The sequence below is a fragment of the Brachyistius frenatus genome, unplaced genomic scaffold (assembly GCF_029030835.1).
Source record: "Brachyistius frenatus isolate BFR_SWC_R1_liver_20210118 unplaced genomic scaffold, ASM2903083v1 Contig_672, whole genome shotgun sequence".
Taxonomy (NCBI): Eukaryota; Metazoa; Chordata; class Actinopteri; family Embiotocidae; genus Brachyistius; species Brachyistius frenatus.
The window spans coordinates 10,682-25,070 of NW_027211271.1; the positions used below are offsets into that span (position 1 = coordinate 10,682).

General features: G+C 45.0%; 1 protein-coding gene across 1 annotated transcript; it reads left to right on the top strand.

Annotated features, from left to right (window-relative positions):
• Nucleotides 1-633: 633 nt before the first annotated feature.
• On the top strand, nt 634-14,054 carry LOC138615047 (single-minded homolog 2-like; the record flags this gene model as incomplete). Its single annotated transcript, XM_069688681.1, has 8 exons — nt 634-716; nt 2,296-2,385; nt 2,734-2,842; nt 3,605-3,690; nt 12,747-12,946; nt 13,160-13,266; nt 13,549-13,696; nt 13,901-14,054. Coding segments are annotated over 8 exons (977 nt in total), but the record flags the coding sequence as incomplete, so codon positions are not given.
• Nucleotides 14,055-14,389: the final 335 nt, after the last annotated feature.

A 14,389-nucleotide genomic window follows, 5' to 3' on the forward strand; every position in this document is an offset into this window, starting at 1 on the left:
CAACACTCTACAACATGCTACAATGCGCTACACCCGTGTTACACGGGCTTTGTGTTTAAAATTTGCACAGTATTTTAGGTGTAAAAATGCCCCTACTCATGATATTAAACAAAATATTTTAGGAAAGCTCAAAGCACAATTTTCCAGTGTAGATTACTCAGGATAAAGACAACAAAACAATCTTTGAAATTATTTTTTATTTATTCTTGAGTGAGTTTAACCTTCATCTTTGAATGAAGGTGTGTTTGTGTCGATCGCCTAAACATATTTGAATTCATGTTTCCTCTGATATATTTAGTGAGAAATAGTTTTAACAACTGTTTCTCCACAGGTTGAATCAGAGAGTTTCTGGGAGTTTAAAGAACAGTAAAATGTTTGAGTGCTGTTTGTGTCGCCTCCACATTTTGAGAGTTCTCATCATAACCTCGACGCTGTGAAGGTCGGCAGTGTTGGAGTCAGGACGTAGTCGAGTTTCACTTTTCACCACAAAACCTCGTGAAAAATCCCAGCAATGTTCAAACATGGCCTGCACGGTTACAACCCTCATGTTCCGAGTTGAAGTTTTATCTCTGCATGTTTTCGATGGAGAGTCAGTGTTTGTCTCTGAGCGTCTCCCTGCATCTGTCTCTGCAGGTCTAGGGGACGGATGGGGACAGACGTCCAGATTCAGTCCTCTGGATGGCATGGCCAAAGAACTGGGTGCACACCTTCTACAGGTCAGCGTTCTGTCATCTTTCATGTTTTATCATGTTTTAAGGTGATGCCTCGTGATAAATGAGCTGATGTATGAAGTGCTTTGTTTTGAGAGGAGGAAGAAGAAATTAATCTGGCTTTACATTTAAATGTTAATTAATTAATTAAATTCAATCTGACATTTGTATTTTACACCACGTCAATAGTTGTGTGTCTAATATTAAAAGGTAATCAATGGAAATAATATAATAACATCAATAATAACAGTAAGGTTTACTACCAGGTTCTTTAATATTTTTCAACTGTGATTACAAGCTGCAACATTTTCAGATATTTCAGACATTCACACGATGAAGTGCTGCTCATGTTGTTACCAATTTTCTGTTAAATGCATCCAGAGAACAACTCATGACAAGGATAGAAGTTGTGTTCAGTTTTCACTCTGCAGTGGAAACTCGTTTAATACCGTAACATCCAGTCGAGCTGCAGAGTTCTGGTCCAATAATGAACGAGTCCGGATGCAGACTGTTGGATCTGGTACATAAATCAGATCCTCTGATATTTTACACACAGTTACTGGTACCTGGTTCATACAATGAACACTCTGTCTGTAAACTTAGAATCAGTAGAATTCATGTGAATGTTAATTTATGTTAATTTTTAACAGTGAATATTATTACTTATCAAGCAGACTGATAACCACAACAAAAATAAAAGTCCGTAAGAGTTAAAAAAATAGAAAGTGTGTCCATTTTGACCCGCTGCATCAGCGACACACTGTTAAATCATATCTGCACACTTTACATTAGTTTGTACTCTCATTAAATCTCACACAGAATGTGTGCTAACATACAAACTACTGAGATTCCTGACGGTGATGGAGGCGACTGGCTGCATCTAAACAAATAAATGTTTCTGATGTTTGAGGTCAACAATGTTAGAATCATCTCCTACAGATTGTTTTCATAAGTAGCCTTTTTCCTTTCACAAATGATGTTTAATTTACTGTTAGGATTATACTGTATATGATTATGTATCTGATTATGTACATGTTACGATATGGCATATATTCAACAGATCATCTAAATGTTGCCTCAGTATTTTTCAGTTTAATATTCATCAATAAATCTGCTATTCACAGATAAATGAGGAAATATAAGAAATAAGTTGATTCGGTCGTAGAAACATATTTTACGTCGACATGCATCATCAGAGCGAAGAGTAAACAACACGAGCAGCGCTGAGTGTGCATTTATGAACAGGAAGTGAAGAGAAAGTGACACTGAGCTGCTGTTTGTTCACCAGGAGGCCGTCAGATTCATAAAGACACCGTTCAATACGCAGGTTACAGTCACTGAGACTATATCATTTATTCATTTTAAAATATGTAACTAAAGACATATATGACACAGATTATTTTTCATGATAATAAGAGGCATAATAGAAATAAATAATACAAAACTGTACCAAACTAAACTTTGAATGAAGAATGGCTTTGTTAGAATAAAGTTGTGAGAGGTGGGGCTTAAAACTTTGAGGCTCCTTCTGAGCTCATAACGTTATAAAAATATAAAATTAATGAATGTGTCTCTGCTCCCTCAGACTCTGGACGGCTTCGTGTTTGTCGTTGCCTCTGATGGTAAAATCATGTACATCTCCGAAACAGCATCAGTCCACCTCGGCCTGTCGCAGGTGAGACGCTCCTCCACCTGGTCCGGGGCAGTGCAAAACATGGCACATGGCACATGGATTATGAATTGTGGCACATGGAACATGGCACATGGCACATGGCACATGGATTATGGCACATGGAACATGGAACATGGCACATGGCACATGGATTATGGATTATGGCACATGGAACATGGCACATGGCACATGGAACGTGGCACATGGCACATGGCACGTGGCACATGGCACGTGGAACATTGCACGTGGAACATGGAGGTCGCAGTAGAATCACGTTGTCTGTCCTGTCTGGTGATGTGATCAGTTTGTGTGTTGGTTGTGCTGCTCTCATGCTGTAACTGTGTGCTGCAGGTGGAGCTGACAGGAAACAGTATATTTGAGTACATCCACCCTTCAGACCACGATGAGATGACAGCAGTGCTGGCTCTTCGCCAGCCTCCCCACCCCCACTTCTCTCCAGGTACTTCAGGACCGTCGGGGTCCAGGCTAAGAGTTGATCTTTTCTTTTTATTTTATGGTCTGATATGACCAGTTCTAATGTAAAAATCTGTAGAAATAAAAGAGACACAGCGCTGATTTCTATCATATTTACAAAGCAGAGTCTCACGTGTATGTGTACCTGTTGTTTACATTTAGTATATCACATTTCTTCTCAGCTAACTCTGCTGTGGTCTGCAGGATGTGAGAGGAGGTGAAATGTAACACCAGCTTTAGATGACGAGTCTCTGGGATCAGATGGTGAAGTCTGACATAGTGATGTCATAATCTGATGACATAGATATTCATGATATATTATTCATTATAGTTCACCATGAAGAGTATTGTTGGACTTCATATCTTCAGGGGGATATTAAAGCCTCCATCCTCATCAATAAACAGGAAGCAGTTTTTTACAGTGTTGCATGTAAACTAGTTTGGATCGTACAGTATTTGTCCAGTTGGAGACACCTCCATAATTAATCATCTAGCTTCTGTATGTGAGATAACCCACCGTGTTACAGGTGCAATATTTCTAACTACTTATCCTGGCTGTGTTTGTAACTGTTGGATCTCTCCTGCTCTGTCTTACTGCACACACAGGTCACCTCTGCTGGGTGACATGTTAACTTACACTGGTCGCTAAAACATCTGAATTAACTGGAGGATGAAGAAATGCTGGTGGAAACTGTTTAGTGGAAACACAGGAAATCATGTAACACGTCCTGCCTATGTTTGTGGACAGAGTACGAACTGGAGCGCTCCTTCTTCCTGAGGATGAAGTGTGTTCTGGCTAAAAGAAATGCAGGACTGACGTGTGGAGGATATAAGGTAAGATCACATTGTTCCCACACAGACGAGAGTCCTACAGTACATGAGGTCCATCCAGGCCAACTTCATTGATCTTAGAGAAGGCCTGATGATGCTTCCTGTGACGTCTAACCGCATGTGGAAAATGAGCAAAATGTTTTAAAGGTAATTTAAATAGAGCTGCTGTGACATTAACTAACAGCCACTCGTGTGTGTGTGGTGTGGTCCAGTGGAACATGTGAGAGACTCAGATATTCATGGGAGAAAGTGGAGCAGCGCTGCAGGATGGATGTAAACAGTCAGCGTGTCGCTGCTCTGCATGTGCTGCTCCGTCATTATAAACATGTTGTTGGTGAACTCAGACTGAAATGAATGAATCAGCCCTTTAATTTCACCCTATCTGTTTGTTTGTCTGTTTGTTTGTTGTGAGCTTTGTTTGTTTGTTGATGTTTGCATGTTTGTTTTGATGTTGTGATTTTTGTTTTGTTTGTTTTGATGTTTGTTTTTGCAACAGCTTTTCTCTGTTTAAGTAATTTATTTGCAGTAAAATTGCAGGAATTGATCAAAATTGGAAGCTGATGAAAATAAGTAATTTTTTGGAGCTGCTGTTTAATAGAGAAATGGTCTCATCTAAATAATACACATGCTGCACATCACAGAAATGTGGAATCAGCAGTCTGTCTGTTTTTCCGGTCAAACGTCATGTGGTCTGTTTTGATGATGAGGAGAAGATGAAGAGCTGCTGACTGCAGATGAGGAGTCGTTTTTGTTGATGAAGCAGGTTTAGTTGGAAAGTCTGACTGTGTGCTGTGATATCTTCAGCAGACCTCCTACTGAGGGATTCACTGCACACACATCGCAGGAGGTTCCAGCTGTTGGTTGAATTTATGTTGATACAGACGATACTGTAAAGTATTCATCTTTACCGGCTCAATATTAACTGCAGCTGAACGTACCAGCATCAACCAGGACGTTACAACTCAACATATCAGTGCAGGATGGCTTTGAGTTTATGTACTGAACGCTGATACAAAACAACTTCTTCCATGATATGATCCATATGTATGTTTATACAGCAGCTGTGTAACTTTGATTAGACGTGTAATGAATCACAGGCAGGATGTCCAGCCAGCTCATCACCCGTAAGAACATTATTCTGGCATTGTGCCTTTATTGGATCGTTGACAGAACATCAAGGAAGGACAGAAAGACAGAGGAGTGGGACCCTAACTGAGTTTGGACCAGAACATCCTCTGTCCTCCTGCTGTCCTCTGTCTTCTGTCCTCCCTCTGTTCTGTGTTCAGGAGAAGCTCAGATTGTCACCAAAATGAAAACAGCTGGTCCACTGAGCCTGCTCAGTTCAGGCTAACACACTGTCGCTAACTCCGGGGGCCAGCATTCATTTTAATCAGCATGTGGAAACTTTGCTTTGGTCCTAAAGGTGTTTTAATATTTATTCACTGACAAACAGCCTGAGCTGTCCTCTACGTCCACACTGCACCTGTCTAAAAGACATAAAGGCCTGGATGACCAGAAACGTCCTGCTTCTAAATTCAGACAAAACTGAAGTTCTTGTACTTGGTCCTTAACACCTCAGAAACTCTTTCTGTAATCACTTAGTTACTCTAGATGACGTTGTCTTGGCCTCCAGCAAAACTGTGAGGAACCTTGGAGTCATCTTTGATGAGGATTTGTCCTTTAGCCACCACATAAAGCAAATCTCCAGAACTGCTTTCTTTCATCTACGTAATATTAATAAAATCAGGAAAATCCTTCCTCAGCGTGACGCAGAAAAACTCATTCATGTGTTTGTTACTTCTAGACTAGATTATTGTAATTCCTTGTTGTTATGATGTCCAAATTACTCATTAAAACCCTGCAGCTGATCCAAAATGCTGCAGCAAGAGTACTGATGGGATTTAACAAGAGAGATCATATTTCTCCAGTTTTATCTTCTCTTCACTGGCTTCCTGTTAAATCAAGAATAGAATTTAAAATTCTCTTGATGACTTACAAAGCTCTACATGACCAGGCTCCATCATATCTCAGAGATCTTATAGAACCATATAATCCTAGCAGAGCACTTCTCTCTCAGTACGCTGGTCTACTTGTGGTTCCCAGAGTTTCCAGAAGTAGAATGGGAGGCGGAGCTTCAGTTTTCAGGCTCCTCCCCTGTGGAACCAGCTCCCAGTTTGTGTTGGAGGGGCAGAAACCCCCTCCAGCTTTAAGATTAGGTAGGTAGGGAGGTAGGTATTTACTTTATTAATCCCCGAGGGGAAATGTTTTCGCTACAGCAGCATACAGAAGCAATAAGATAATAATATAAATAATAGAATAAAATAATAGAATAGAATAATAGAAAAGCAATAAAATAGCAGTAAATAGCAGTAAAACATATAAAATATAAAATGCACAGTATATACAGTACATTATATATCTATATACATTATATACAAACAAACCAAGAAACACAGTCAACATATATATATATACAGTACAGTATATATCTATATATATTATATACAAACAAACCAAGAAAGACAGTCAACAGTGTTATTGTACTGTGATGGATTTTGCCAGAGGTGAGTTATTGTACAGTCTTATGGCACTGGGCAGGAATGATCTCCTGTATCTGGAATGATCTCCTGTATCAGGAATGATCTCCTGTATCAGGAATGATCTCCTGTATCTGTCCTTGTGACATCGGAGCTGGAGGAATCTTTTGGAGAACGTCCTCCTCTGTCCCTGCAGCAGGTGGAGAGGGTGGACAGGATTATCCAATATGGATATTAGTTTGTTCAGCGTCCTCCTCTCCACCACCTTTTCCAGGCTGTCCAGTTTGTAGCCGATGATGGAGCCGGCCTTCTTAACCAGTTTGTTAAGTCTGTTGGTGTCACCAGCTCCAATGCTGCTCCCCCAGCAGACCACAGCGAAGTACAGTTCACTGGCCACAACAGATGGTCGAACATCTCCAACATCTCGCTGCACACATTGAAGGATCGAAGTTTCCTCAAGAAAAAGAGTCGACTCATCACCTTCTTGTAGACAGCATTGATGTTGGTCTTCCAGTTCAGTCTGTTGTCGATGGACACACCCAGGTACTTGTACTCCTCAACCATGTCCACCTCCTCTCCCAGAACTCTCAGCGGTTGTGGAGCCGTCGTCTTCCTCCTGAAGTCGACCACCACCTCTCTGGTCTTGGCCACGTTCAGGAGGAGGTGATTTCTACCAGCCCACTCCACAAAGTCCTCCACTACTGCCCTGTACTCATCCTCCCGTCCATCCCTTATACACCGTCCACTGCAGAGTCATCAGAGAACTTCTGCAGATGTCTTGACTCTGAGTTGTACTGGAAGTCAGTTGTGTAGAAGGTGAACAGGAAGGAGACAGAACAGTTCCCTGAGGAGCTCCAGTACCACTGACCACCATATCAGACAGCACACTGTCCAGACGGACAAACTGTGGTCTGCCTGTCAGGTAGTCAGTGATCCAGGAGACGGTGGACGTGTCCACCCCCACCACCCGCAGCTTCTCACTCAGCAGCAGTGGTTGGATGGTGTTGAATGCACTGGAGAAATCAAAGAAAGTGATTCTCACAGATTCACCGGTTCCATCCAGGTGAGACTGAGCTCGTTGCAGCAGGTAGATGATGGCATCGTCCACTCCCACATGAGGCTGGTACGCAAATTGCAGAGGGTCCAGAGAAGATTTCACCAGCGGCCTGAGGTGGGCCAAGACCAGCCTCTCCAGCACCTTCATCACATGAGATGTGAGGGCAACCGGTCAGTAGTCGTTGAGGCCAGATGGAGTCGTCTTCTTGGGGACAGGAACCAGGCAGGACGTCTTCCACAGCACCGGGACCTCCTCCTGCTTCAGGCTCAGGTTGAAGAGGTGTTGTAGGACCTCAGCCAGCTGGACGGCGCAGGTCTTCAGGACCCCGGGGCTGATGCCGTCAAGTCCTGCAGCCTTGCGCTGGTGGATTCTCTCCAGCTGTCTCCTAACCTGGCCAGTCATCACAGAGAGGGGGAGGGGGGTCAAGGTGTCGATGGAGGAAGAGCCCTTTGAGATTGAGGACTCTATGCAGTTCACCAGGGGGCACAGAGGGCGGAGGGGGGAGGCAGCAGAGGTGTTTGGGAGGTGTGAGGTGTGTTGAACTAAACCTGTTGAAGAAACAGTTTAGTTCATTTGACCTCTCCAGGTTCCCCCTGATTGTTCCTCTCCAGGTTCCCCCTGGTTGTTCCTCTCCAGTTTCCCCCTGGTTGTTCGTCTCCAGGTTCCCCCTAGTTGTTCCTCTCCAGGTTCCCTCTGGTTGTTCCTCTCCAGGTTCCCCCTGGTTGTTCCTCTCCAGGTTCCCCCTGGTTGTTCCTCTCCAGGTTCCCCCTGGTTGTCTCTCTCTCCCCTTGAACCCAGTAGTCTCCTTCATACCGGTCCACACCTCCCTCACGTTGTTCTGCTGGAGTTTGGCCTCCAGCTTCCTCCTGTAGGAGTCCTTGCACTCCCTGAGCTTCTCCTTCAGGTAGCGCTGAACTCTCCTGAGCTCCTCCCTGTCGCCAGACCTGAAGGCTGCTTTCTTCTTATTAAGAAGAACTTTCAGGTCACTGGTGATCCACGGCTTGTTGTTGGGGAAGCAGTGTACAGTCCAGGATGGTACGGTGGTGTGATCACAGAATTTGATGTATTCTGTGATACAGTCCGTCCTGCTGTTGATGTCCTCCCCATGTGGTCCACACAGCACGTCCCAGTCCGTGGACTCAAAGCAGTCCTGCAGGGCTTCTTTAGCCTCCTGTGTCCACCTCCTCACAGTCCTGGTGGTTACAGGCTGCCTCTGCACCGGGGGAACATACTTTGGAGTCAGCAGGACCAGGTTGTGGTCTGATCTACCAAGGGGGGGAAGGGCAGTAGCACTGTATGCATCCATGGCATTAGCATACAGTAAGTCCAGAGTTTTATTGTTCCTTGTGGGGCAGTTAACATACTGGTGCAAAGTTGGCAGTACTTTATCCAGACTGGTTAAAGTCTCCAGTAACTAACAAAAATGCACTGGGATGCTTAGTCTGCAGTTTGGACACAGTGGAGTAGATGGTGTCCACTGCTGCCTCTACGTCAGCTGATGGAGGAATGTAAACAACGATAACAATGGCGGACGTGAACTCCCTCGGTAAATAATACGGGCGCATCCCCACAGCTAGCAGTTCAATGTCCGGGCTACAGAAACGTTCCTTCACACACGTGGTCGGGATTGCACCACCTCTCGTTCACAGACTTCAATCCCTCCACCTTTCTTCTTACCGCTCCGAACAACGTCTCTGTCCCCTCGAACAGTCCTGAAGCCGGTACGGCCGCGCTGTGGTCCGGGAGATGTGAGTGCAGCCATGTCTCGGTGAAACACATGATGCTGCACTCCCGGTACTCTCTCTGGGTCTTTACCAGCGCGCCGAGCTCGTCCGTCTTGTTGTCCAACGACCTCACGTTCCCCTTTAAGATCTCCGGTACCGCTGGTTTATATTTCCTCCTTTCCGCCTTTAGCTTAGTTCCAGCTCTGCAACCCCGCCGTCTTCTCCGAAGTTCAACGGGGATTTCAGGCCTCGCTCCGGGCCGCAGCAGTAGAGGTCTACTCAGAGCGATCAGCTGATCACGAGAGTAAACAATAACAATGCCCCCAACCAGAAACATGGAAAAATTACGGTCCATTGTCTGACCGTTAACTTAACACACGAGAGAAAGAAAAAAACAACAACTCCGAAGAGGAGAAAGGCTTAAAAAAATACTAATAACAACACACTCGGGGAGGAGCTGCTGCAACAGGCTGCCGCTAGCGCGGCGCCATCTTATACTTAAAACGTTCCTTCTTGATAAAGCCTATAGTTAGGGCTGGCTCAGGTAGACCTGAACCAACCCTTAGTTATGCTGTTATAGGCCGAGGCTGCTGGAGGACCTTGTTACATGCTGAGCTTCTTTTCTTTCCTCCTACTCTTTAACTGACTCATACCTCACCATCTTTTTCTCTCCCATAGTTTCTTATTATTATCTGTTGTCTCCATTCAGTTCCTTCGCTCGTGTAGTTTCTCTTCTTTCTTTTCCAGATGTCCCGTCATGGAGCTGCATGTCTCTGCTCTGCACTTGTCATCTCCACCAACAGTTCTTCTCTTCTATCTCTATGCTGTCATTTTCTCTCTCCGCTCTCCTCTCACCCCAACCGGTCGAGGCAGATGCTCCACCCACCTCTGATCCTGGTTCTGGTAACAGATGCTCCGCCCACCTCTGATCCTGGTTCTGGTAACAGATGCTCCGCCCACCTCTGATCCTGGTTCTGTTGGAGGTTTCTTCCTGTTAAAGGGAGTTTTTCTTCCCTCTGTTGGAGGTTTTTCTCCCTTAAAGAGGAGGTTTTCCTTCCTAGCTCATATGGGAATTGTTGTATGTTGGGTTTCTCTGAATAATATTGTAAAGTCTTGCTGTAAAGACTTTAATGTGTTAAGTGCCATGAAATAACCTGTGTTGTGATTTGGCGCTATATAAATAAAATTGAATTGAATTGAATTGAATAGATGAAGAAATAATTCTAGTTAACTCAGAGAGCTCAACAGGAGAGAAATGTTCCAAGTTTACATCTGGTCCTACAGTTGCTTTCAGGGCTGCTGTTGCTTAGCAACACATCAGTGATGGTGGCAGGAAGGGTCGGCCCGATTCGCTCCCTGATAGTAAGAATTTTATTGGTAAAGAAGTTAATGAAGTCATTACTGCTGAGAGCTGAAGGAATAGAGGGCTCAACAGAACTGGGACTCTTTGTCAGCCTGCTACAGTGCTGAAAAGAAACCTGGGGTTGTTCTTGTTGTCCTCTATTAATGATGAATTATATAAAGTTCTGGCCTTACGAAGAGCTTTCTTATATAATATTAGACTCTCCTTCCAGGCAGGTGAAATTCTTCTAAATTAGTGGAACTCCATTTCCTTTCCATCTTTCTAGTCGCTGCCTAGCAGAGCGTAGTTCTGAGTTGTACCATGGAGACAACTTCCTCTGGTTCATGACTCTCTTCTTCAGAGGGGCGACATCATCTAGAGTTGTAGCAGAGATACTGCAGTGTTTTCTACCAGATGATCCACTTGTGTGGGACTAAGGTCAACGTAGATGTCTTCCACTGCTTTAACACACGGCACCGAAGAGGATAAACATGTAACTGCTTCCTTAAACTTGGCCACGGCATCATCTGACAGACATCTACTGTAGTGGGATTTATTCCCACATGCTGTGTCGTCCATTATTGTAACTTCAGATGTTAATAAGAAGTGGTCTGACAAAACAGGGTTTGGAGGAAATACTATTCAACTTTAAGTTTCCATCCCATACGACAGAACCAGATGGAGGGTGTGGTTACCACGGTGACGGGGTTTATTTACATTCTGAGAAAAGCCTATAGAATCTAATAATGATCTGAAAGTAGAACTGAGGCTGTCGTTGTCCACGTCAACATGAATGTTAAAGTCTCCCACTATCATCACTTTATCTGATCTCAGCACTAAATCTGATCAAAAGTCAGAATTCAGTTAGAAACTCTGAATAAGGACCAGGTGGGAGGTAAACAACAACAATACAATCTGTTTCTCTGCTTTCCAGTTTGGGTGAGAGACTAAGAGTCAGACTCTCAAATGATTTAGAACTAAGTTTAGGCTTTGGATTAATTGATCAACTTGAGTGGAAGATTGCTGGCACTCCTCCTCCTCCTTGTCTTCCTCCTCCTCCTCCTTATCTTCCTCCTCCTCCTCCTCCTCCTTCTCGTCCTCCTCCTCCTCCTCCTCCTCCTCCTCCTCCTCCTCCTCCTCCTCCTCCTCCTGAATCTCTAGGAATATGATAATTAATTTGACTGGGAGGAGTTGCTTCATTAATCCTAACATATTCTTCCTGTTGCAGCCAGGTCTCTGTGAGACAGTAAATCAATCTGATGATCAGTTATCAAGTCATTTACTAACAGAGATTTAGACCAGAGAGATCTCATATTTCATAGTTCACTTTTAATTGTCTGATTTTTTTGATCCATTAATTTGGTAGGATCCATTTTTATTACATTTGTATTGACAGATCTTTCCTTGAGTTGTTTAAATATCGGTGGTCTGGGTACAGACACAACCTCTACAGGATGTTGAAGGTTTTGGGTGAGTGACAGCTCTAAAGAAGCTGCAGAGGAGCTGTAAGACTGCAGCTCTGCGTCCTGGCCTCAACCCTGGATGTCAGGTTTTAGGGCTGTTAAGAGACACGGCCATGTTTCCAGAAAGAAGAGCTGCACCATCCAAAGTAGGATGGATGCCGTCTCTCCGGATCAGACCAGATTTCCCCAAGAAAGTATTCCAGTTGTTAATGAAGCCCACGTTGTTAGCGGGACATCACCTCGACAACCAGCGGTGAAGTGAAGACGTACGGCTAAACATATCATCACTGGTCCGGTTAGGAAGGAGTCCAGAGAAAACAAGAGTCCCACATTGTTTTTGAAAAGTTTCACACAGATTTCACGTTAACTTTAGTGACCTCCGATTGGTGTAACCGGGTGTTGTTACTGCCGATGTTAATAACAATCTGACTGGATTTATGATTAGCCTTAGTCAGCAGTTTCAGGTTTGATTCAATGTCGCCCGCTCTGTCCCCGAGAAGACATCTGACTCTGTCCCCAGGAAGACATCTGACTCTGGCCACTGGAAGACATCTGACTCTGGACCCTGGAAGACATCTGACTCTGGCCACTGGAAGACATCTGACTTTGGACCCTGGAAGACATCTGACTCTGGACCCTGAAAGACATCCGACTCTGGCCACTGGAAGACATCTGACTCTGGACCCTGGAAGACATCTGACTCTGGCCACTGGAAGACATCTGACTCTGGCCCCGGGAAGACATCTGACTCTGGTCCCTGGAAGACATCTGACTCTGTCCCCTGGAAGACATCTGTCTCTGTCCCCTGGTTTCACTAACTTCACGTTAAATAGAGTCTCCAATAACCAGAGTTGGTTTCTCAGCGGGTGTTTCGCCGAGTGGGGAAAATTGGTTGGAGACCGAATGACCTCACTCGTGTCCTGCTACTGTCTCCAGGTGATCCACTGCAGCGGCTACCTGAAGGTGCGTCAGTACATGGTGGACATGTCCCTGTACGAGTCCTGCTATCAGACGGTGGGCCTGGTGGCTGTCGGACACTCTCTGCCCCCCAGCGGCATCACTGAGATCAAGCTCCACAGCAACATGTTCATGTTCAGAGCCAGTCTGGACTTCAAGCTCATCTTCCTGGACATGAGGTAGGAGACGGAGCAGGCGGAGGTGAAAACAGGCTGTCATGATGATCCCAGTGTGAAATATAAAACCAGAACAGTCATCTCAAAGATCATTCAATTACAGATAGGTTTGAGGAATTTGAAATATGTGCATTAAATGAAGCAGCTCTTTTGTAAAGTCGTCGGTGGTGTAAAGTGAACATAATGCTGCATGTGTCTGGTGTGTGCTGGAGTCAGGGTGGCCGAGCTGACGGGCTACGAGCCTCAGGACCTAATCGAGAAGACACTCTACCACCACGTCCACGCCTGCGACATCTTCCATCTGCGCTACGCTCACCACACATGTGAGTCCTCTCAACCTGTAGGGAGACGTCGGTGGGGGAGGATACATGTGGGAGGTGGAAGTCCAGTGACAGATCTGGACTGCTGTTGCCATAGATCCTGTCTGCAACGTCCAAAACAAGAAGTGAAATACTGTAGTTGCATTGCATTGTGGTCTGTCAGTCCAATCATACAGGTGATTCATAGTGAGGGCTGATGGCTGTGTGTGTGTGTGTGTGTGTGTGTGTGTGTGTGTGTGTGTGTGTGTGTGTGTGTGTGTGTGTGTGTGTGTGTGCTTCCTGCAGTGCTGGTGAAGGGGCAGGTCACCACCAAGTACTACCGCATGCTGTCCAAGCACGGCGGCTGGGTGTGGGTGCAGAGTTACGCAACAATCGTCCACAACAGCCGCTCCTCCAGACCGCACTGCATCGTCAGCGTCAACTATGTCCTCACGTGAGTCTGCAGCTCCATCTGGAAGTCTAAATGTGACAGCTCCAGTTCACTGGGTCACAGATGTGTGTGTGTGTGTGTGTGTGTGTGTGTGTGTGTGTGTGTGTGTGTGTGTGTGTGTGTGTGTGTGTGTGTGTGTGTGTGTGTGTGTGTGTGTGTGTGTGTGTGTGTGTGTGTGTGTGTGTGTGTGTGTGTGTGTGTCTGCAGTGACGTTGAGTGGAAGGAGCTGCAGCTGTCAGAGGACCAAGACGGAGCAAGTAAGGCCGGCCTCAGTCTCACGGCCTCTCAGGACCAACGCAAACAGGTCCGAACCAAAGCAGTCAGGATGAAGACAAGAACCAGAACTGCTCCCTATCCGGAGGTGGGACGTCCCGTCTTCTACTGGAAACAATACAAAGGAGTCCTTTAAGAATATTTGATGGAAAATGTGTTGGAACCATATTATTGGCGGAAATAATCTAAAGCATGTTGCCCACATTAATATCAGAGATCAGGTGAAATGTTTGAGGAAACACAAATACGGAATTTGGTTCTGACCAGACTATAACATAGAAAGAGGTTTGTTGATTTGTTGATAATCACACTATTTCAGTCTGTTTCAGACTGTTTCAGACTGTTCCAGACTGTCTCAAACTTTTTCAGACTGTTCCAGACTGTTTCAGACAGTTTCAGTGACTTTCAAACTGTTTCAGACGG